Consider the following 25,623-nt stretch of genomic DNA (forward strand, 5'->3'; position numbering starts at 1 on the left):
TATCAATGTCAACGCCAGTAGTTGTACACTCTTGTGGAAAATTGTACCTCCTCAATTCAGCTCTGCAGCTCAAATAATTTTCTTCAAAAGTAGGTTGAAGAAATCGCACAATAGTGAGTCGCCTTGTCTGAAAATTTTCGTATCGAACGGCTCGGTGAGGTCCTTCCCGATCATGACGGAGCTTTTGGTATTGCTCAACGTCAGTTTACACAGCTGTATTAGTTTTGCGGGGATACCAAAATCAGATATAGCAAAATAAAGGCCGGAAGAGGTGATGTGTGTCGATACTTCTTTTCATTGGGGGGTGTTTTTTTACGTGGCGGGTCCCAAAACCCAGCGCACAACCCTTTGAACGGATGTTTCGTCTTCTCACTTTAGCTCGCCTGCAAACGGATGTTTGATACTTGGTCTAAGAGCGGAAGTCGTGAGCTGCTTGAACCACATGTAAAGGAATCTTCTCCCAAGTGAATGGCGCTTAGAGAACTTTCCTCACTTATGTGAACTGCTACATATGACTCCATCCTTCTAGTACTACCTTAACTAAATTATTTTCTTTAATTACTTGACGAAAGGTACCTGAAACTAACTGAATTCCTAACCTATAATTCGCTAAACATTATCACTAATTTTCATACTTCACATCAGCAGTTCCCACTTCACTTTATGCTGGGTGTTTACATGCAAATCTGTAGTGGTGATTTCGACTCTCTCGCCGTGCGCGCTATTCCGACTGCTGTCAGTCACGCGAAGTGCCGACATTGCTATTCGTTTATTCGCTTATTGTTCGCTCGTATGTACCGTAATTAGTAGTAGTACGCCATTGCATGGCAACTTGTATGCGAAAGAGTCTTACAGCGCTACTCTCTTCACTGAAGCACCCCTGTGTGTGTAGGAGCTGCAGTCCTGTGTGGAGTAGTAACCTTCACGCTGAATGGACTGAGCTGGAGCACTGTGGAAGATGAGTAGTAATGTGATTGCGATTGATTTTTTGTTGCTTTGCTGCTTCACAATGGTAGCTGTTGCATTGCTGGAGACTTCGCTTGGAAACATACACATGCTTGGGAGAGTTATACATATATATGAAGGTTGCGTTTACCGTTAGGTTGGATTTTAAATAGGATGACTAATTTTTTTACTTATAATTTTTTTATTGTTTTAATTATTTTGGTAATGGGAAAATTATTGTTTTTATGAAAGAAAGAAATACTCAAATTCTCCAGAGCAACAAAAACAAAACACTTCCAAAACTTAAATGACCCTACCATTTTGCTCTGCCCGACATTCCAGCGAATTTAACAGTGTTTGCTGTTAACATATGTAGCTCCAAACACTTGGTTTACGCTCAAAAACATATTTGTACTCAATTTTTGCGAACATTTTTGGGGTTTGCGAAAATTACTCTTCTTCTAACGTGGCTCCACGCATAGGTTTGTTTATATGTATATATGATCCCCAAAAACGCACACACTTTGAACTGTGCCTTCCAGCGCGCTCTCAACCTTAATTTCGAATTCGAGTTCGAAAATTCGAAGATACCCCACCGTAGCAATCTTGCGCCTGAGTCGACTGGAAATGTTCCTGCGTACTCATACAGCATTCTTGGCGTAGCAGCAGTGGCTATTTCCACATTCAAACTCACAGTTCAGTTTATTTGTCAACAATTTTAGCGCTGAAAAACAACGGTAACGCAGCAAATGTGCCGAAAATGCTGTCAGCAACGGTTTGACAGCAAAAATTTTGAAAGGAAATCTTCAAATAAAAATATATAAAACCAGTTTGTGCAGTTTATTACGAAGTGAATAATTTGCATTAAAATACAACAACAAAGTGCGACATGTGAGTGATGCTTGACAACGTTTTGAACCCCCAAAAGTGTTTGCTATAAACCCAGATCTGCCATAACTCACCAAAACAAAAAAAAGCAACTGTCCAAAGCAGAAAAATAAAATAAAAACATAAAATTAATCATATAAAGTCAAGCAAATCAGCAATAAACAAATAGTGTAGTGTGCTTTTAGGCGTCGAAAGAGAATTGCATGCAATCTGCTTGCATTTAATTCGTGCCCACGCATTGTATATATATATATATCTGTTGTATTGTGTTTTCGGCCGCTCACGGCCGATTTAAACGACCTTCAAAACGTTTTGCGTGGAAGCAATACGCACGATGGGCTGCGCACAGTCTGCCGAGGAGAGGGCCGCAGCCGCCAGAAGTCGCCTGATTGAAAGGAATCTCAAAGAGGATGGCATACAGGCAGCCAAAGATATCAAACTACTGCTACTGGGTGAGTTCGTCACATAAAAAACACACAACCATACAAATAAGTGTGATTGGGACAAAAAAAAAAGACGAGCGGATAATATGTAAAGTGGCAGAGTAGGGAACTACAAATAAGTAACCAAATTATATTATAGTTTGTGAATTGTTTGGGGTTTGCATAAATTTTAGCTCGCAATTGCGTGTCAAAACAAAATGTCAGCGGCAAAACGGAGCTGCGACCACTTTGGTGTTGTGCGTTTTAGAAATATGAAGAATTTAGTAACAAGGAAAGGGTGTCATGTAGTTAAGCCGACAAGTTGTAAGCAAACTGTTTTTGTTTTGTTCAAATTTGGTAAAATATGAAGAATTTTGTATGCGCATTGCTTTTGGTTTAGTTTCCTTTTTGCTGCTAAAAGTTGGGAAGAGTGGGTTGTCAATAACATCAGAAGCATGTTTTGAAAGATTTTCTCAGCTTGTAGCATTTTGCTTCTGTAGCGTAGCATCTAAATGCTACTGGATTGTTTGGAAATGTCTCATATAAGCGATTTCAGCAGTAGTCTGCTCAAATTTCAAGATTCGTATAGACGGTTGGTTATGATAGGTCTTAGGTTGGTCCAAAATCGATGGTTCTCACTTGGACAGATATTTGTCCTCAACATTAATACTTAGGTTAGGTTATGATAGGTCCTAGGGTTGGTTCAAAATCGATGGATTTCACATGGACAGATATTTGTCCTCAACATTCGTACTTAGGTTAGGTTATGATAGGTCCTAGGGTTGGTCCAAAATCGATGGTTCTCACTCGGACAGATATTTGTCCTCAACATTAGTACTTAGGTTAGGTTATGATAGGTCCTAGTGTTGGTCCAAAATCGATGGTTCTCACTTGGACAGATATTTGTCCTTTGCATTAGCCAAAAACTTCTTAAAGTGCATCACCTCATACACCGACGAAACGTTTTAAGCTTCCTAAAAATTTATTAAAACGGTTAATATCAACCCTAGTCACTACGCTGGGTTCTTCAAAGTTGTGCCTACCCAGTTATTTCAATCTCAGTCGTGCAGAATCCGGGCAATTGAGGAGACAAGAAGATTCCACCTCGCCTCCTGCATACAGCTTTGGTAAACAACGTCCGACAAAATATTTAGTCGCAAGGCGTCTGTACTTATTGAACAGTGCCCAGACAGAATACCTACAATAGCGGCGAGATTGAATTTGCTAAGTGCAAGTGGTTCTGTGGACCTCTTACCGTTCACTTTGAACCAGAAAGAACTCGCAAGTTCTCGTTATTGATCAACCAAGCTCACTGGATGTCCATAGGTCTAACGCCAGAACGAAAGAGAACATCTCACAGCCGGCTCGCTTCCAATCGGAGGAAATTGTGTTTCCGTAGCAAGCTCATAGACTTTGCAATTTATCGCCATTCCGCAGTGGCCGGGCTCCCATACAATTCTAATGTGGAAAAAGCTTGAAGCCCCGTTTCTTATTAGATCATGCACTCCTTGACTAGTTTAGAGCGCACAGTCAACGAGCTCAAAGTCAGTATAGCCGCTCGGCTAACGGATTGTATGCACATGGCTCTAAAGGAGGCTGCATTTCGGTGCGGTCTGCGTTGATGGCAGCCACCTAGGCTGGAAAGACGCTACAGTGATATGGTAGCCTAAAACTAAATAGTTGGATGAGTTTCCGATAGAAAAGTCAGACTCGACAGAAGATGCGTACTTAGTTGCATAATAATTTTATTCGAATTTATTTCAAATTGGTCCTAAACTGGTTTTAATGAGAGTTTTTCAGGATCAGTGGAAAGTACATATACCAAAATTTTCAATTGCATCGAAGTTTTCAACAAAAAACAACCTGGTAACTCTGGATTCCTCTATTACATCCATTCATAACATTATAATTTTGACAACATATTTGTTCAAACCCTGTAACATATCACGAATTCTGCAATGTTTCTACTGGACTTACTTTTCCGCCACATTTTCTTTATTTATTATCGTTGAACCAAACTTGCAACGCTTCTTCGTTCCATTTTGATTCTACTGCGAAGCCGAATGAAGTGAAACATTGGTCCTACAACGTTAAGTTTCTCACAGTCTTTCTTTAGAACTATTTATGCGTCTCAATATTTGATGCTCATTTTGTCAGCTTTTGATGTCAAAGCAGTCTGATTTCATATTATTGGACAATATCTATTTCGTGAAAAACCCTAAAATGTGTTTTGCTGATTTTTTCTCTCGAACATTTGGCTCATATATCCGCCTTATTTTCATTGGAAGCCGATTTAACTTCTGTATCATCTTTTTTTTCAGTAGTTAAGTAAGCTCTAAAGAATTTCCAAAACGCGTATCCCAGTAATATTTTAGAGCACCGAATAAAATTGAAGCCAATATCATACTAAACTTCAACATTAAAGCCGATTTTAAATCATGTGTCGTCTTATCAATTTTAAACTCTTTTTTTTTTTGAGCGCCGTGTGTCTGCTATTTTATCACCAAAATATAATTCAACCTTGGTAATTTATATTAAAAAGATTTCAAAGGAAAGCCATCGGCCTACGAAGAGCATTCTATTTCAATTTTAATCTTTGAGCATTGGTTTTGCCGAAACAAAAGTTACGAGGGCGAAGATATCCAATGAAATTAGTGACCGAATGAAAGAGATTAATTCTTGCGCTTATGAAGCAGAGAATAGTTGAAAATAGATCAAAAGTCAGGCTCAGACGTCTAATACGAATCACTGACTAGCAGCCGTAGCTCTGAGTGTACATGAAAACCGTGGCGTCGTTCGCAGCAACCCGGACTGATGTATGGAACGAACTGGCGCATTTTTACGTTGAGAACTCAAATTGAAAACGTACAAAATACAGGTTGTGCTAGCACTGAAACCCGCTCGACCTTTCCAAGCGACATCGCTTCGCTCTATAGACTCTTAAAATGTTCCAAGAATATCCTAAGTTTTCAAGCTAAATTTTGTTAAACGATGAGCCCCATTTCTGTGATGTAAACAAGCCAATTTGCCCAATTTGGGACAAAGAGCAATCTCAAAAGATTCATCCAGAAAAAACAACGGTTTGGTTATGCTGGTTATAACGTAACCGCCATGATAACCAACTACTTGACGCTTAAAATTGAAGCTCGTGATCTTGTTAGACTTTTTCCTGTGAGGGTATGTATGTACATAAAGTCTAAGGTCTATGCGGACAATTGCGCTTTGATTCAGGCCTCAGAGCAAAACATCACGCGTGTCATTCGTCTGTTAAAAGTCGAAATGCCCGAATGAGTCTCAACGGATGGACCATCTGAGACGTAGCCGCGACCAACATTAGAAGGATATAATCTTCAAAAAATATGTGCCAAAGAATGTTCTTTGGATTTATAATAAACATTTCCTGGTTAAATTTGAAGATTCTGTGTTTTTTCTTTAAAAGAGTAGGTAAACTCAAAGTGGACCACCCTTTATCTCTTCTATAAAAACCTAAATGATATGAAAAAATGGATAAATTTAATATTTATAGAGTTCAAAATCGAAGTGCTGATTTTTAGTCATATTTTAAGTTTATATAGGGTGCAATTTGAATCATGCAAAGGCTTGAAGAGACAATTTGTGAATTATGGTAGCCACCTATCTGAAGAAGTGGAATGAGAAAAATAATACGAAATGTGTGCTAAAATTATTAAAAAAAAAACTAATAGTAGACTATTAGTCAATTTTACAGAATCCTGTATCAATAATTAAAATCTACTGAAGCTTGTATTTCGCATTTAATTTCATAGTTCTAAAAATAATTTGTAGCTTAAAAAAATTTGATTTTTATGACAAATTCCTTGTATTCTGGCTACAGAAAAACAAATAATATGCTGTTTTTAATTTTTTTTTTATTTTGTGAAAAAAAGTTGTCTGCAAAAACTTAATTAAACCCATATGTAATACGCAGAACTATCTACCATATGCAACCTTCAGCTTTTTCCATTAGTTATTTTATCAACATTATGCTGCGAATAAAGTTTTACAAATAATAAATACCCAACCGAACCCAACACTCTTAATTACTTACTCCAAAACGAGCCTTACATCTAGTACAAATATTACTCATACGCCCAGGTGCACCGCTCGCTTCATAAGTGCATGATGAGCGATTTTCGATTAATTATCCATTAAATAGTAGTCAATAATGCTTGAAAGTTTAGTATCAATATGCAAACCACACACAAATAAACAACTTCACACTTACAGACAAACCCACACAAATTAATCTGCGCATGAAAGTTGAAGTGCCATTGTCTATATGGAGGAGTTTTGCATACAAGCGCACGCCTACCATTAAAAGAGGTCATGAGTCATTCGGCATAAACAACAACACGTCATTTTGTAATTATGCAAATAAATACACACACACATATATCACTTGCAGGCAGGCAATGGATAAGGAATTTATTTATTTACGCGTGAATTTTATTTATTTCAATTTGTTTTCGTGTTTTTTGCTCAACTTCCGGTTTTCGTTGAAAAGTTGCTTTGTAAATTTGATTGCATGCTTGAATATTCATGCGGCCGACAAGCAAAAGTACGAGTGTGATGTAATTAATTATAGATACGAAGACAAATTGAATATTTGCCATTGTTGCGTGGGTGCGTAGCGTCGAAGCGTTGAAACAAAAGCAAAAACAAAAAAACTAAAAGCAAATAGAAAAACAAATTTCATATTTATTAAATTTACGCACATTAATAATTAAGTGCTTTGTTGTTGTGGGAAATAATAATGACAATGATAATAATTTCTACAAGCACATATATTTAAGGTAGTCTATTTTGAGGCGTATAGCCGCTGTATTGAGGTTATAAAACAGAAATAGTAACTTGTTACCTACAACTTTAATCATAAAAGGGTGATCCAATTCGAGGTTCCCTACTTGGCGAATGACACACGTAATGTTTTGCTCCAAGAGGTTCCTACGAATATTGGGTAGTTTTTCGAGAATGACAACTCGTATATGTTTTATGAACTAAATATGCACCATTTTGGTCGACCACTTTTTGCCATTTTCCGCTAAAGGCATAATTCCATCAGTGTAAAACTTTTCTGGTTTCTCGGCGAAAAACTGCGACCAGTAATTTTCACAGGCTTCTCTTGAAGCCAACTTTACTCCATTAAGGGAGTTCTGCATTGAACGAAACAAATGGTAGTCGGATGGTGCAAAAACTTCCCAGCCAAACTCTCCCAGTTTTTGCCGAGTCATCAAAGATGTGTGTGATCTAGCATTGTCCTGATGGAAGACGAAGCCCTTTCTGTTGATCAGTTCTGGCCGTTTTTTTTCGATTGCTTACTTTATTCTCATCAGTTGTTGACTTCACTCTCATCAGTTGTTGACAGTGAAATGTAGAATCAATCCTTCGACCAGGCTGGAGCAGCTCATAGTGGATGATTCCTTTCCAAACCCACCAAACACTCAGCATAACCTTTCGAGGCGTCAATCCTGACTTTGCGACCATTTGTTGAGCTTCATCACGCTTGGACCATGATCTTTTTCGCACATTATTGTCGTATTTGATCCACTTTTCGTCTCCTGTTACCATTCGCTTCAGAAATGGTTTCATTTCATTTCGTTTCAGCAAATAATCGCAGATGTTAGTTCGGATCCATTAAATTTTTCACAGACAATTCATGTGGTACCCAAACACCGAGCTTCTTTTTGTAGCCAGCTTTTTTTTAAATGGTTCAAAACCGTTTGATGATGAATGTTAAGTTCCTTAGCGATATCATGGCTGCTTATGTGACGGTCCTGGTCAATCTTTTCCATAATTTCATCGACTTTTTCAACGATAGATCGACCAGAGCGAAGTGCATCCCTCACATCGAAAGTTCCAGAACGAAAGCGTGCAAACCATTGTTGTGCTACACGAACTGATACAGCATCGTCTCCGTAAACTTCACAAATTTCATTGGTGGCTTGCTTGGCATTCTTCCCTTTTTGATTTTCAATCCTTTTTGATCCTGTAACTTTTTGTAACTTTTTCAACTTCTCCGAATTTAATTTTTTTTTGTTAAATGAAGCTTAAAATCTCACCTTTCCAACACTATATTGTATGAGACAATGTGATTGGTAGCACTGGAGATATACGACTGCAATGACATCTATTGATAAAATACGAAAAGTCTTTTTCGACTACCCAATATTTTCTTCACTGCGTGCTGGCCATAGTCTATTGCGTCGAATATGATCCAATAATGAATTTTGGGTCTCAAAATGGTTGATGGTGTTGCGAATAGTATGCTCAGTGGTCCGATTATGTTGACCATAAGTTGAGCGAAGGGCGTGAAACGCATTCTTTACAGAACGTAAACTTTCGTAATAAAGTTGAACGATTTGTAAACGTTGTTCAGGCGTAAGTCTTTCCATGATGCAAGGCCAAACAATACCGAACAAATATAACATGGCAGCTTGACAATACTCACGCGTGATCTGTCAAAAAAAGGTTATTGAGATACCTTAAGATACCAAAGAGTTTGTGCTCTACGTACTGAATATTATATTGCCTTAGCGAACACTTACACATTTATTTAACTTAATAAATCTGAGTAAGAGCGACAAGCTTCTGCCCTTTAAAATAACAACATAAAATGTATATATACATATATGTATGTATATGTACACATATACATGCAAGCAAGTGCATTTCGTAATCCAGGTTAATTGCATATTAAGAAAAATGCATTTTCGCACTTAATTTACAGCAACTGATTATGCAAATTTTCGCATTTTCCACGTACGGACAATCAAAACAATTCGCTTAAAAGTTGCATTAATGCTTCGAACTGTAATTTGCTGAAATTAGACAGCCAACAATGGACAGCGGGCCCTGCCAAGCCGTCAGTTAGCCAGTGCACAGTGTGCAGACGTTTTGTTTATAAAGAAAAGCGTTCCGAATGAACTTTGCTCGCCACTGCTACGTGAAGCTTATATAAGCTAATATTTTTACTTGCATTAAATTTGAACTCTGTAAATTATAATTTGCATTGTTGTAGAAAAAACTTGGTGCAATGCTTTTCATCGCCAGAAAATGTGAAATTAAATCGGAGAGTGGATTTGCTTATTGCGCTGAACGGGGTATATTAAGTTTACTACACCCAAAAGGAAACGTCGCAGACACCATACAATAATCAAATAGATAATGATCAGACTTTTTTGAGATACCGTTCTAAAATCTTGTATTCGTTCTTCTCTCTGCAATAAGCTACTCATTTGTCCGAACCGCCATTATCGGACCACTACAGTATTTAGCTGTCATACAAACTGATCGATCAGATCAATTCCTTGTATGGAGAACTTCTTTATTTTACGGGATATCGTCACGAAATTTGACACGGATTATTGTTCAAGACCTGGCTACAAGCTCCGAATATATTGTTCAGATCGGACTACTACAGCGTATGGCTGCCATACAAATTGAGCGATCAGAATAAAATCCTTGTATGGAAAACTTCTTTATTTTACGAGATATCGTCTCGAAATTTGACATAGCATATTCTTCAAGGCAACGCTGCAATATCTCAACATACATATATTAAGATCGGACTACTATAGCAAATGGCTGCCATACAAACTGATCGATAAGAATCAAGTCCTTGTATGGAAATCTTTTTTATTTTATGAGATATCTTTATGAAACTCTGCACAGATTATTGCTTAAGGCTAGGCTACAAGCTCCGAATATAAGGTTCAGATCGGATTATTATAGCGCATGGCTGCCATACAAACTGATCGATCAGAAGCAAGTCCTTGTATGGAAAACTTTTTTATTTTACGAGATATCCTCACGAAATTTGGTACGGATTAATGTCCAAGGCCTGCCTACAAGCACCGAATATATTCTTCAGATCGGGCAACTATAGCGTATGGCTGCCATACAAATTGAGCGATCTGAATCAAGTCTTTGTATGGAAACTTTTTTATTTTATGAGATATCTTCACGAAATTTGGCACGAATAATTTTCCAAGGCTAGGTTACAAGCTCCAAATATATGGTTCGGATCGGATCACTATAACGTATAGCTGCCTTACAAAGTAACCGAAAAGCAATATAAAAATATCTTTTTATAGCCTTTTGATAACATATAAAATGCACCTGTGAAGGATATTCGCGCTTCAGTGCAGCTGAAATAATGATTTTTTCTTTGTTTCACATTTTTTATATGCAAAAAATATATAATTTTGATGCTGTGATATTTAATTTTTACCTTCTTTAATAAATTTTTAGTTTTAAATTTTTAATTTATGTAATTTAATTTTTTTTGCATTAAATTTAATTATTTTAATTTATTTTTTTATTTTTTTTTTTTTTTTTATTTATTTTTTTATTTTTTTTTTTTTTTTTTTTTTTTTTTTTTTTTTTTTTTTTTTATTTTTTTTTTTTTTTTTTTACTTTATTTTTTTTTTTTATTTTATTTTACAAATTTTTTGATTTCATATTTTTCTCTTTTCATGTGCTGCCACTTTTCTTTCTTCGGATGGCGAAGCTATCCACTTATCTACACAGTATCCCTTACAAAGAAAAACTCATATTCATAATCTGCTATGTATGTATGTATGTGTGTGTGTTTGAATGCTTCTTTAATAACTAAATATAGGCACACGCGTTCAATTATACATTTTCTAAGCGTTTATTGTTCTTGACGTTGGCAAAAGGCGTAGCCGCTATGCGTTGTCGGCGTCGTCGTTGCCAACTCATTGCTCCATGACAGCAGCGCCGCAGCAACGCATTCTCCACACTTTATCCGCACAAATCGCGCTGCCATCACCTTTCCATTGACGTTGGTTCTACTTATTATTTACATACACACTTACACACATATACATACACATATTTTGTTGATTGTAGCTTAGTTTACTTTGCGCACTTTGCCTTATCTTGCCGCAAACCCCGCCCTGCCACATACAAATTTTGCTCCGCCGCGCTATGGTTGAGCTCATCGCACTTTTTGTTTACATTTCATTCAATTAAATTTTCTCAGCTAACAACGAACTCTATACAATGTTCAGTAATTTTTGGCCATATCAATATTTGGAACACACGTCTGCAGTTACTTGTCTACACACACATACACACATATATATATTTACATCAGAAGGCATGTGACCGAGGAATGCATAGTTACGTCTGTTGATTGGAGATATAAACTATCCTATCTTTTAAGTGGGATCAAACTGAAGAAAGTGCGCTAAATTTTACTCAAATACGTTCAGTAGTTTAGGAGCTTACCCCGGACAAAACCTTACACGTAATTTCTATATATGTCGATATACATAAAAAAAGAAGAAAACATACATATTGAATGGGATTCCCCTTGAACACTTTCTTAATTTGAATATCATATGTTTAATTTTTAAAAATTCGCAAACTCGCCATTGTTTTCACTATTATTAAGCACCCACCGGTATTGTAGCTTCTTCCAAGTTGCTTAACAATCTCATTTTCACTCTAGCGACTTCTCGATCTCTGAGCGTTCTTATTCATACCGGATCGTCTGAAAAGTTTGGCAGGCTTACGTCTTGATATCAGCTTCGTTCCAATAGAACAAAAGGTTTGTGATTTCTTATGTCTTATGGCAAAGAGAGAACCTCTATCTGAAAAAAGACCGCAAGCAGTAACGTTTTTGTTTCACTTCCTAACGTTGTAGAAGCAAGGAATCTTTCGAGATCGGCTCCGACTCGTTTAGAAGTCTTAGCATCTGAAATCTGATACTTGATATCTTAGTAGCTTCATTCCTATAGAACAAAAGGTTTGTGATTGCTTATGTTTTTTCATCCAATCTATCAAATGCCAAAGAGAGAACCTCTATCTGAAGAAAAGAGACTGCAAGCAGTACAGTTTTTGTTTCACTTCCTAACGTTCTAAAAGCAAGGTAGCTTTCGAGATCGGCTCCGACGCCTTTAGAAGTCAAAGCATCTGAAACCGGATATTAGAGTTCTCTGGCTATGGTTTTCCACATCTATTGAGAACTCTCACAGTTCTAATCGAACTTTTCCACATCTAATGAGAACTCTCAGTGTTTTAACCGAACCTTCATGATGTGTATTCGTCGGCAGTAGAAAAAAAAACTTTCCATGTTTTGCCAAAAAATTGCATTAGGCCGTTCAAATGTTCCTTAACCATAAACGATTTTAGTTCACTGAGTTCTAATATTGTAATTATGATCCAATACACTTTTAGGCTTTGCTTTTGGAACTTTTTCACAGTTTTCTTTATTCCTTTATAACGATCTCAAGAATCCTTCTTCTTTAATAAATAATTCAAGCAAGTGTTCCACAGAAATATTGAAGGTGTAATTGGCATTATCGGACATTTCCTCCCTCTTGGCTGTTCGCTATCATTTAACCACGACTAGCTTCCCTCGCCACAGCCTCGGAAAACCTACGGCTTCGTGGTGTCTGAAGGAAAAAGTGGATATTGTTGAAGAAATGCTCCTCCAAAACACTTGGGTCGACACACCCAGTGGGTTAGGCAGCGTTCTTTGCAATGAAGTCTTACATTATTCCATCATAAATATTTTCTCTGCATATCGCGCATTCGCTTGTTATTGTTGCTGTTATAAACAAGACTTTTCACTTGTATTCAGACGTCAAATTCATACCCGAATACTGGTGTATGAGTAATCGCAAAATAATTTATTTATGTTTAATTTTGATAATGTAGACAAATAGATTTGCGTAAATGCCAAAATTTAAGAGCCCGCAAATTGCTGAAAATTTTTAACATGGACGGACGCGTGTATATTAAAATGTTTGCGAAACTATCGCCCTCATCGAATTTAGTTATTATAGTATAGAGTCTTAGGTATTGAACTCATCTGAGTACGCGCGCCTGTAAAGTTATTTATATGCCTAATGTAAACATAATTCGTGACAATAAACCTGTCTGGAATATTAGATTTGACGTTTGAAAAGTTTTTGCATTTGTATTTGCTAATGTAACTGATATACATACATATGTACTTACATACATTATATAGCGTGTTTTTTTCTGAGGTATGTGGATTACTTGAAGGATAGCTGTCAAACTAAACGCATGTGTTTGATAATTCTGAACTTTGCCAAATGAGACAGATAAAAGGTCAATTGAAAAGTCGCCGGCCTGAGGCATATGTAGATGGCGCTACTAGAACTAAATGCATATGACTTTTAGTTAACCTTAACCTTCAAAAGACACGTGCATAAATTTGACAGCTGTCGGATCATTAGTTTGTCATTTATATCATTTTGAGTGAAGCAACTTTTGTTATTGTGAAAAAAATGGATAAAAAGGAATTTCGCGTGTTGCTAAAATATTGCTTTTTGAAAGAAAAAAATACAGTTGATGCAAAAACTTGGATTGATGACGAGTTACCGGACACTGCCACAGGAATATCAACCATCAAGGATTGGTATGCTAAGTTTAAACGTGTTGAAATGAGCAGCGAATATAGTGAAGGCAGTGGACGCCCAAAAGAGGTTGTTACCGACGAAAACATCAAAAAAGTTCACAAAATAATTTTGGATGACCGTAGAAAGCTCTGTGCAAAGTGTGTGTTGCGCGAGCTCACCTTTGACCAAAAACAACGGCGAGTTGATGATTCGGAACAGTGTTTGGAGATGTTCAAGCGTAATAAACCCGAGTTTTTGCGTCGATATGTGAGAATGGATAAACTAGCTCCATCATTTCACTTCGAAGTCCAATCGACAGTCATCCGAGTGAACTGCATACGATAAACGCGCTCCAAAGCGTGTAAAAACGCAACAGTCGTCTGATAAGGTTATGACGTCTTTAGTTTCGAATGCACATGGAATAATTTTTATTGACTACCTTGAATAAGATGGATCAACAGCGACTAGCGTTATTGGATTGGACAAAATCGCCGAAAAACGGCCGCATTTGAAGAAAAAGAAGGTGTTGTTTCTTCAAGACAATGTGTCCGGTCACAAGTCAGTAAAAACGATGGCAAAAATCTGCGATTTGGGCATCAAATTGCTTGCGCATCTACCTTGTTTTCCAGACCTGGCTCACAGCTACTATTTTCTGTTCTCAGATCTCAAAAAATACTCGTTGGGAAGAAATTTTCGTCGAATGAAAAGCTGATCGCCGAAACTGAGGTCTATTTTGAAGCAAAAACCAATCGTACTACAAAACTGGTATCGAGAAGTTGGAGGGTCGCTGTAGTCAGTATATCACCATGCCGGCCAAAAAATATTGTTTTTATGAAGGGTCGACGACTTTTCAATTGATCTATTATAACACCGAAATTATATGAAATGCTAACTTATATCATGTTCGAACTAATAACTCGAAAATAATGGCCATTTCAGTAACTTTTTGAAAACATTTGGAGTAAAACCCACCATATGTCAAGTAAAAAACGCATTTTATTAGATATTTGAAGAGTAACGGTTGAAAAATATGAAATATTGACTTCAGCGCCATCTATTGGCTTAAATTTAAATTCAGAAATTTTCAACCAAGCACGTACATATGTAAGTATATCAAAAATGGATGCTGGCAAAGAGTTGTCATTAAATTGAACAAAACCTTGCCTACATTTAGGCGCAGTTTACATATTTCGGTTTTCTAACTGACAGTCGTTTCGAATACTTGATTAGTAAACCAAAAATTGGTTTATCGGGAACTAGGTACTGGAATTGAATCATTAAATTGAACAAAACCTTGCCTACATTTAGGCGCAGTTTACATATTTTGGCTTTCTAACTGACAATCGTTTCGGATACGCTCGAAAGCTTTAGCAGTGAGGCAACAAACATAGCAGTTAACAAGGAAAAAGCCAAAAAGCAAGTGTCGGAGCCAGAGGAAGACGACGATATGGGTTTCGGTCCCTTCGACTATACAGCTCAACACTAAAGTTACCGGGAACTAGATATTTGCATTGCTAATATTATGAACTTATACCGTTATACCTATATGTAGAAGCTATGTATATCAATGCCTTAAATTGAAAAAATAATTGCGCTGCAGTGCTAGTATCTAGTATTATTATTGTAATATTCTATTTAAATTGATAGTAATTTCTTGCATCTCTCACCACCAACGCATGTCAATACGTTGGCAAATGAGTGCATTTTTCGAAAGTTCAAAAATTCATACGCCACCCACTCGAACGTCAATCTAATGCCTAGTTGTTGTAGCTGACGCTGACTTCCATAAAGTAAACATAGAAATATACAAATGAGCATGTGTGTGTGTGCGTCTAACTGCATGTTTACATGATCCATATGAACCCTGGGCCGCCGTTGAAGCACCTTTGATTGTGTATGTATGTATGAATGCATGAGTATGTGTGTGAGTATCTTTCTCGCTTGCTCTGTTTATTTATTACACTTACGCATTTCACTTGAGTTTCGTTAAAGTGTTGCATTCAAAAATAAATTCATAATAACAATGTGTTGCGTGTTCGTGCGCTTATACGTAATACATTTAGAAAAGTTTTCAAATCGATTTCCTAGAAAATAAAGGAAAACGTTAATGAGCAAGAAATTTATGGTGTGTATTGGAAATGTTTTTCAACAGGACACGCACGCATCATTCTGCAGCAAATCCATTTGTGGCACGAGTGCGTTTTGTGTTATTTTTTTTTTTAATTTTTTGTAGGAAAAAAAATTTGTCTAATTTTTTTAATTATATTTAGTTATATTTTGCTTTATTTTTGTAATATTGAGATAATACTGATTTGTAAGTACATTTTCTTTTTTAATTTTATTTTTTTCTATTTTATTATGATACCTTGAACAGGGTATATTAAGTGTGCCACGAAGTTTGCAGCACCCATGTATGTATGTGACGTGCTTGATGCGCAGTCTCTCAGTTTTTGACATATCAATCTGAAATTTTACACACGTTATTTTCTCTTCAGAAAGTTGTTAATATGTCGGAACCGCCAATATGGCACCACGCATATGCATACATAGGTGCCGTACAAACTGAACTTTCAAACTCAAGTTCTTGTATGGAAAACTCTTTTATTTGAAGAGATATCTTCACGAAATTAGGTATGCATTATTGTCCAAAGCAACGTTGCAATATCCAAAGAAATTGTTCAGATCGGACCGCTGTAGCATATAGCTGCCATACAAACTGAACCAACAAAATCAAATTCTTGTATGGAAAACTATTTTATTTGTTGAAATATCTTCACAAAATTTGGCATGAATTATTGTCCAAAGCAACGTTACAATATCCGAAAAAAATTTTCTTCATCACACCACTATAGCATATAGCTGCCATACAAACTGAACTATCAAAATCAAGTTCTTGTATGGAAAACTATTTTTTTTGTTGAGATATATTCACGAAATTTGGCATGCTTTATTTTCCAAGACAACAGCAACATATCCGAAGAAATAGTTCAGATCGAACAACTATAGCATATAGCTGCCATACAAACTGAACTATCAAAATCAAGTTCTTCTATGGAAAACTTTTTTATTTGACGAGATATATTCACGAAATTAGGTATGCATTATTGTCCAAAGCAACGTTGCAATATCCAAAGAAATTGTTCAGATCGGACCACTATAGCATATAGCTGCCATACAAACTGAACTATCAAAATCAAGTTCTTGTATGGAAAACTTTTTTATTTGACGAGATATATTCACGAAATTAGGTATGCATTATTGTCCAAAGCAACGTTGCAATATCCAAAGAAATTGTTCAGATCGGACCACTATAATTTATATCTGTCATACAAACTGAACAATAAAAATCAAGTTCTTGTATGTAAAACTCTTTTATTTCTCGAGATATCTTCACGAAATTTGGCGAAGAAATTTTCTAAATCGAACCATTATATCATATATCATTACCATTATTTATTTTTTTTTTGCAATTAATGTGTACTTTTGCATATCCAAATATTGCTATCCACTCTTTACTATTCCCTAAGTGGGATTTCGTCAAATCAACAACGTCACAATGCACAGCGTCATAATAAATACCAGCTCCATTACAAAAAAAACATCTCTATATTGTTTTATACGCCAATTTGTAAATTGAAGCTGTCTTTATATATATATCACTTGTGTTTGTATGTATGTATGTGCAATCATTTTAGTCATCAAAGCAACTAATTGCTGACATCTTCAAGATCACAATTTGCCATCAGCGCCGCCAGTGTCAGCAACAGCAGCAGGACTGGCTTATACATGGCCATAGGCTTATACTGGTTGCATTGTGATAATAAGTACTCATACACATCTGCACATGCATTGCATGTGTATGTGCTAACAATAAATCCATTGTTTAGTTAGTAGTTTCACTGGCATTCTTTTTACGTGAAAGCGCACTAAGTATCTATATAAGTATGTACAGAGTAATGTGTATATATATAAGTGTGTATATGTATACTATATGTATGCATATAAAGTTTTTATGCTTTTTATTGTTGTTGTTTCTTGTTTAATTTTTCCTTTGTGGTTCTGTTTCATGCACTTTGCCACCACAATGACGTTTTATCTCTGCTATTTGTGAAAGATTCTACACATTACACACACACATATACACACAAACACGCAACCACATCTCGCATGTGTTGCCAATCAACAACACGAACTCAAGTGTTTGTACTCGAGCATATTTGTACTGTATTCGTGCCGGGTACTTGGCTATTTGAAAGGGAAAACATTATTATCAATGCATAATTAGTGCATTTAAGCGTCCATAAAAATTGCATTGACTGCTTGCTGCTTGATGTACGGTTAATTTGTTGTGATAATTATGTGATGAGTATATGATGAGCGATTTATTGATATGAGTGGACTCGAGAGTGTTGTTGCAGCAAGCAAATTATTTATCAATCAGCGTAATTATTTATGAGTTATAAAGCGAAATTGTAATTTTTCGGTAATGCCATTTGTCATAGTACCCTTAAACCTTATGTGACTGCTTAGGCAATTTGTCATAATTGCAAATTAAGGGACATATCGATTTTTTCGGTGTTGAAATTGTTTCAGCGGTCGGTTTGCGAATGTCAAAACTCTCAATAGAAAGACCTAACATAAACATATAATCATATATTGTGACAAAAAAGTACACTGTAATTGTAAATAAAATACAAAATGTTTAATTATTCATCAATATTTATATTGCTACCTTTCCTACCTACTACCAAAGTAATCCCCACAAAATGTACTACTCTTATTCCAGTCCTCGAAACACTTTTATAAGCCCTTTTTGGGATGGCCCTCAGCTCCTTCAGCGATTTTGGTTGTATCTCTTCGATCGAACGTGTTCCGCGAAGCGGCAATTTCCGTTTGGAGAACGAAACAAAAAAATCGCACAGTGCTAAATCTGGGGAATATGGTGGTTGATGGATGGTATTCATTGCGTTTTAATCATGATGCATCAAACCACGAATATCGAAAAACCCTTGATGTTTGAGAGGCTTTGGCGATGATTGTTCACTTGTTTGCATGTCAAACTCATAAACCTATGCCTCGTCGGCAGTTACAATGCTCTCCATTAATGTGGGATCGGAATTCGCACGATCAAACACGTCCAAAAAGATCTGTTCACGGTACTCTTTAAAAAAAAAAGAAAACAGTTTCAAAGAAACGAGTCAAGCAAGAATGTAATTCATACCCGAATTATCCACCAAAATCATTCGAACGGACTCTCGAGATATATCGAGCTTTCTTGTCATCAAGTGTTAACTGAGGATTTTCAAGCACCATGTCCTTCACTTTTTTAATGTTTTCATTAGTTGAAAAGGTCGAAGGTCGTCGAGAACGAGGCACGTCTATAACGATCTCTAGTCCGTCCTTGTAACACTCGTAGGCTTGTGTTTTTGATAAAACTGAATTACCGAAAGCCCTTTCCAACATTCACATTAATTCTTCTTCTTCTTAATTGGCGTAGACACCGCTTACGCGATTATAGCCGATATATATATATTCACAATAATTATACACACGAAATTTGGTTAAAAAATCAACATTTTAGACAAATTCTTTGTTCTACTACTGAGGTATACCGACTTAAGCAGCTGCTATAAACTAACTGGTTGACAATGGCGCTCATATTTGGCATAGTGATTGACGACATTCCTACCAACTTAGCGAGATATTACAATTTGTTGTTTTGTCACAAAGTAAAAAGCGCATCAGACGACCGGCGGTAGTCGGAGTCGGCTTTTTTGCTAAACAAGATTTAACGAGTGCATAATCTTCGTCAAACTTTGCTTTGATTTATGCTCAATTTACCAATGCCATTTGTTTTTAATTAATGAAATTAATGAAAACATTTCCAGCGGTTGTTAGGATCCAAGTGCTCTGACGCTGTGAAAGCTTTGTGAAGTTGCCGATAAGGTTGATCTCTCCATTAATCGAGAGCATCAAGACGAGATAAAAATTCGTTTTTGGTTCTTCTGAACCGATCTGGTCTAAATTTTATAGCTGCTGTATTCAAAGCTTAAACAAATAAAATAGTGGTCTGCACAATTTTTTTAGATGTGTTATTACTGCATTATTTTGAGTGAGAATATGTGCTTAGTGACGATACCCTGTCAAATAAAAAGTTTTCTACAAGAACTTGATTCCGATAGTGCAGTTTGTATGGCAGCTACATGTCTTAGTCTTCGAGAAGAAACCTCGCCACTGACGGCTACATATATGCTATAGTGGTACGATATCGGCGGTTTCGAAATGAGCTTTCTTGAGGAGGAAAGAACGTATGTAAAATTTTAGATCGATATCTCAACAAATTCGTTTTTTTTATTCCACATAGTTCCATTTAAGTTTATCACCCACACTGATTATAGCGACCCTCAAACTTTTCGATATCATTTTTGCAGTGTGATTTGTTTTTGGCTTCAAAATAAGTATCAGTTTCGGCGATCAGTTTTTCGTTCGACGAAAATTTCTTCCCAGCTAGCCATCCTTTTCACTGACTTGTTACACGGTGAATTAACTTGGTGAAACAGCAATTTCTTTTTCTTCAAATGTGGCATTTTTCGGCAATATCGTCCTTCAAACAGTCCAATGACGCTATTAATAGTCGATGTTGATGGCACTTCTTTTTTCAAGGTAGTCAGTGATAATTATTCCATACCGATTCCAAAATACAGACGCCAAAACCTTGCCAGCCGAGTGTTGCGTTCTCACATGCCTTGAAGCCGATTCATCGTGTGCAGTCCACTCGGAGGATTGCCGATTGGTCTTCGGAGTAAAATGATGAAGTCATGTTTCATCCAATGTTTTTTATCGACCTATAAATTCGGTTTTATTACGCTTAAACATCTCCAAACACTTCTTCGAAACATGAACTGATCGTTGCCTTTGGTCAAAGTCCCATAAAGTATTTTATCATTTTTGCCATGATTTACAGTTTTTTCTCGAAAACATATAAAAACAAAGAAACACGAATTAAGTTGTTATCTTAATGCTTTACCCTTTTGTTTTCTTTCCTTTCAGGTGCTGGTGAATCGGGTAAAAGCACAATTGTCAAACAAATGAAAATTATTCACGAAAGCGGGTTCACCCCAGAGGATTTCAAACAATATCGGCCGGTTGTATACAGCAACACAATACAATCATTAGTTGCAATACTTAGAGCGATGCCAATACTCGGTATTGCGTATCACAATAATGAACGGGAGGTAAGTACAGCCACTTATAGTAAAGAATGTGCAAATTTTCAGCCTCGTACAGGGTGCTGTGGTGATTTTCAATAAATTGTTAACCATGAATAGCTTTTCAAACACAATTCAAATAAGAGGCACAAGCTACACAAGCCGCATACACAACCTGTATGAACTCAAATCCTTCACATATTTTGCATTATTTGATTTGTTTTGAAGTATAATCGAGGTCTGTTCCTATTTAAAATGTACTATATAAGAAGTGTATTTTTTATTTCCATTTGTCTCTAGTGGCTCCGTCCACCTTCTTACCCAACCGTCTTGGCCTGTCTGGAAAATTATGTCAAGCCTTAAAGGCTTTTATGTCGTATTACTGCTGCCCACATTAAGCTTGGTCTTGTGTCATTCAAAGTTCTATGTAAAACTTTAAAGCTTATGTTGTGAATAGTACTCCGACATTTTCAACGCCTATCAGATTTTAATTGGAAGATAAAAACAACAGATACTATTAAGAGCAATACGAGCATTTCTCTTCTTCTCCTGCGGTAATAGAAACCCAACGTAGCCTAATACATGAAATCTTATCTAGCCCAAAATGTCTTAGTTCCAATATAATACAGTAGTAGGTAAATTGATATTTTCGATCAATAATAATAAGTATTTAGTTAGTACAATGGACCGGCACTCTCAAGCTGCCCAAGTGCGATCCGGTTTTGCATGGACCCTTATCGTTAGATAAGGATTCCAGTCATTACCAGCACTAAGAATCAGAAGAGGTGATAGACAGGTTAACCTTTTTAACACCTTCTTGAGTATAGCAAATGTCAAAATAAAAAATTTTGAATTTCTGTTTTTAACAAAATCTAACCTAGTAGCCTGTAGAACTCCCAGAGGTGCTGAATGGCAGTGAAAGTATAACACCAGGAGATTGTGAACCCGATTTCCCAATCAAAGACGATGGAGCGGACGTTCCATTGCCCGACCATGAAGATGTTCGAATAGCAATTACCCATCTGAAGAACAACAAAGCGGCGCGGACCGATAAATTGCCGGCCGAGCTATTCAAATACGGTGGGGAAGAACTGATAAGGTGCATTCATCAGCTTCTTTGTAAAATATGGTCGTATGAAAGCATGCCCGACGATTGGAATTTAAGTGTGCTCTGCCCAATCCACAAAAAGGGAGGCCCCACAATCTGCGCCAACTACCGTGGGATAAGCCTCCTCAACATCGCATATAAGGTTCTATCGAGCGTATTGTGTGAAAGATTAAACCTAAACGTCAACAAACTGATTGGACCTTATCACTGTGGCTTTAGGCGTGGAAAATCAACAACTGACCAGATATTCACCATTCCCCAAATCTTGGAAAAGACCCGTGAAAAGGTCACCGACACACACGAAAAAGAGCTGCCTTTATACCGCTATGTCTGTATTTGGTGACCTGCCAAACTAATACGGATGTGTAAACTGACGTACAGCAATACCAAAAGCTCCGTCCGCATCGAAAGGAACCTGTACAAGCCATTCGATACCAAACAAAGTTTCAGACAAGACGACTCGCTATCGTGCGACTTCTTCAATCTACTGCTGGAGAAAATATTTCGAGCTGCAGAGCTTAATCGAGCAGGTACAATCTTCTATAAGAGTGTAGACCTGATGGCATCGCCGATCATATTGATATCATTGGCCTCAACAACCGCGCCGTTAGTTCTGCTTTCTCCAGAATGGATAAAGAAGCGAAGCAAATGGGTCTGGTGGTGAACGAGGGCAAGTCCAAATACCCTTTGTCACTCCCATGTCACTGTTGACAGTCATAACTTCGAAGTTGTAGATAATTTCGTCTATCTTGGAACCAGTACCAACAACAATGTCAGCCTCAAAATCCAACATAGAATAACACTTGCCAACAAGTGCTACTTCGGACTGAGTAGACAATTGAGCAGTAAAGTCCTCTCTCGACGAACAAAGACCAACCTCTATAAGTCACTCATTATGCCCCGTCCTGTTATATGACGCTGAGGCATGGACGATGACAACATCTGATGAGTCGACGTAGCAAGTTCCCGAGAGAAAGGTTCTGCGAAAAATGTATGGTCCTTTGCGCATTGGCAACGGCAAATATCGTATTCGATGGAACGATGAGCTGAATGAGTTATACGACGACATTGACAGAGTGCAGCGAATTAACAGACAGCGGCTCCGCGTCGTCCGAATGGACGAAAACACTCGTGCTCTGAAAGTATTCGACGCAGTACCCGCCGGGAAAAGCAGAGGAAGACCTCCACTCCGTTGGAAAGACCTGGCTACACTTGGAATCTAAAATTTGCGCCACACTACGAAAAAGAAACTCTTCCAATAAAGAAGATGAAGAGATTGGTGCTCCTTACAGAAAATCAAGGAAAGGATGAAAATGAACCAGTTATAGACGGCGTATAACGTTGAACTCAGTTAATCTAAAGCACAATAAACTCGTTGTACTACTTCATTGAGCTTAAAAGCTTACTTGCTCCTTCAGCTCACCATGTATACTCGTAGAACGAGTGATCTTGACTCAATCTTTGTTAAATATCCACGTGTGTATATGTATTAATACGCTAAAGAGCCGAAGTCTAAGTGTGTAAATGTGGGCTGAGGTTGTGGCTTGTGGGTATTGATGCAGCCATAGCTCAAACACACAACCAAACAAAGCCACACGTATGCATATCTTAACTGTTATGGCTTTAGGGATGCTGTCTGTGGCAAGTGGCGTTGAGAGTAACTACGAATGCACATACACACACATGCATGCGTGGTAACATTTTGTGGCAACTATACATGTCTGTGCCTGTGTGAGTATGCGTTGACGTTATTACATTCGATGTCCTTTGCGAATTGCAGCTGCCATTACATTTTCCGTTTGTCATACTCTCACATTCCGCTTGCCATGTTTTAATATCCCAACAGGCCAACATACACACAATACAATATACATACATTTGTATGTATGTATATAAGAAAGTTAATCTACACAGTTTTAGTGTCTTGCCAGTTGGTACATATGTCTGCATACATATCCTTATTTCTAAGGACATTAATAAACTTACGTTGGTGTATATAAATATATATGTATATGTGTGTTTGTGTATGTGCTCTTATGTATTTCCTTTATTGCTTTCAGAATGATGCAAAAATGGTATTTGATGTTTGCCAACGCATGCACGACACGGAACCATTCTCAGAGGAGCTTTTGGCTGCCATGAAACGATTGTGGCAGGAAGTTGGCGTTCAAGAGTGCTTCTCACGTAGCAACGAATATCAATTGAATGATTCAGCTAAATAGTGAGTACATTATTTTTATAACCATTTAATTTGATTTACAAATACAACAACTAGTCGACTAAATGACTTAATTCAAATATATGCGTTAGTAAAGGGTCGTTTTTTGGGCATACAATTTAAAGTTGTGGCCAAGAATTTAGCTTCATTTTAACAAAAATTTCCGACAAGAGTCCTCCACGGCTAGCTCGAGTACATACCAGCCGAGATGTTCAATTTTCGACCATTTTTTGCAGCAATTGTTGCCGTATAACGCACCGAGTAATCTTTTCCAAGTCGTCAACTGTCGCGGCCTTATCTGCGTATGCAAGCGATTTTTATAATCCCATAAAAATAGTTCACGGGCGTAAGATGGTGCTGTCACCAAAAAGTTCCTTCAATAAATTGATTGTTTCGTTGGCTGTATAGCGCCGTCTTTTTGGAACCTAAGGTCACGAAAAATGGCTTTATAGCGTTCTTTATTGGCTTCAAAATTACGACCGACTTCATTTTTGAAGAAATTTGGACCAATGCTCCCCTTCGCCCATAGAGCACATCGAAGAGTCACCTTTTTAGGATGTAACGGCGTCTCAACAATAGCGTGCAGTTGATCATCACTCAAACTTCGAAAATTTTGTTTATTAACGTATCAATTCAACCAAAAGTGAGCTTCATGTCATGACGAACCAAATTTCTTAGGCCCATTAGGCCCAATACAATGGGCAATCTCGTCAGCTATTTCGTTGCCCAGAATTCTTTTGTGACCTCGTATCCAGTATATATGGAGCCGCTTTCCGGCAGCCACTACATATACTGTCTCCCTGTTAAGGAAGTTCTCTTGCGTAATGCGATCTGAGATTATTGCCTTAATTGCTGCCTCTCTGTCGACATATATATCGAACTTCTTTAAGTTGTTTCCTGCTGGTTAGCTATCTCAGCCGCTTTTTTGACCGCAAATACTTGCTTCTAGAAAATATCGAAGTATTCAGTAAGCTTTCCTAAGTTACGGCCCCGAGAAATAGACTCGGGCTTGCAGTAGTTCTGTTCCCAATACTGATTATCTGGGCTAGTATTGATACCGACCGCGAGTACACACACGGGTTCTGCGGGCTCATACAACCAAATCGAATTCTTATGGATGTAAGTAATGAAAAGCATAATGTCTAATCAAGGTAGGTGACCGTAGACACCTTGTAACCCATGGGTAACTCATTGACTTTACACTGTAGTTGTAAGGCCGATTATGGCATAAGGTATATTGATGTGGTGGCCAATAATAAACACTACTCGACATTTTACATTTACTGCCGTCTCGAATTAGGTTAGGTTAGATTAATCTGGTAGTGCAATGATTCTTTGCGATACCTGATGGATTTCAGTTACTAGGTCCATGAGGATCCCACCGCTTGACGCGGATTTCAACAAACTCTGTGGCCTCACTATC

The 25,623-nt window shown here is 37.3% G+C and overlaps 1 protein-coding gene across 3 annotated transcripts in view; it reads left to right on the forward strand.

The window, feature by feature from the left end:
- The window catches only part of LOC126756006 (G protein alpha o subunit), a 110,402-nt gene that overhangs the window by 31,377 nt on the left and 53,402 nt on the right, over positions 1-25,623 (forward strand). For 2 of the 3 annotated variants that reach the window (XM_050468794.1, XM_050468793.1), the window contains exons 3-4: positions 20,717-20,901; positions 24,043-24,203. In XM_050468794.1, coding sequence (XP_050324751.1) covers positions 20,717-20,901; positions 24,043-24,203 — 346 coding nt within the window. Of the gene's footprint in view, positions 1-1,667; positions 2,286-20,716; positions 20,902-24,042; positions 24,204-25,623 lie in introns of all 3 variants that reach the window. The other variant, XM_050468792.1, reaches the window with a different exon arrangement.

The sequence above is a fragment of the Bactrocera neohumeralis genome, chromosome 4, assembly GCF_024586455.1.
Source record: "Bactrocera neohumeralis isolate Rockhampton chromosome 4, APGP_CSIRO_Bneo_wtdbg2-racon-allhic-juicebox.fasta_v2, whole genome shotgun sequence".
NCBI lineage: Eukaryota > Metazoa > Arthropoda > Insecta > Diptera > Tephritidae > Bactrocera > Bactrocera neohumeralis.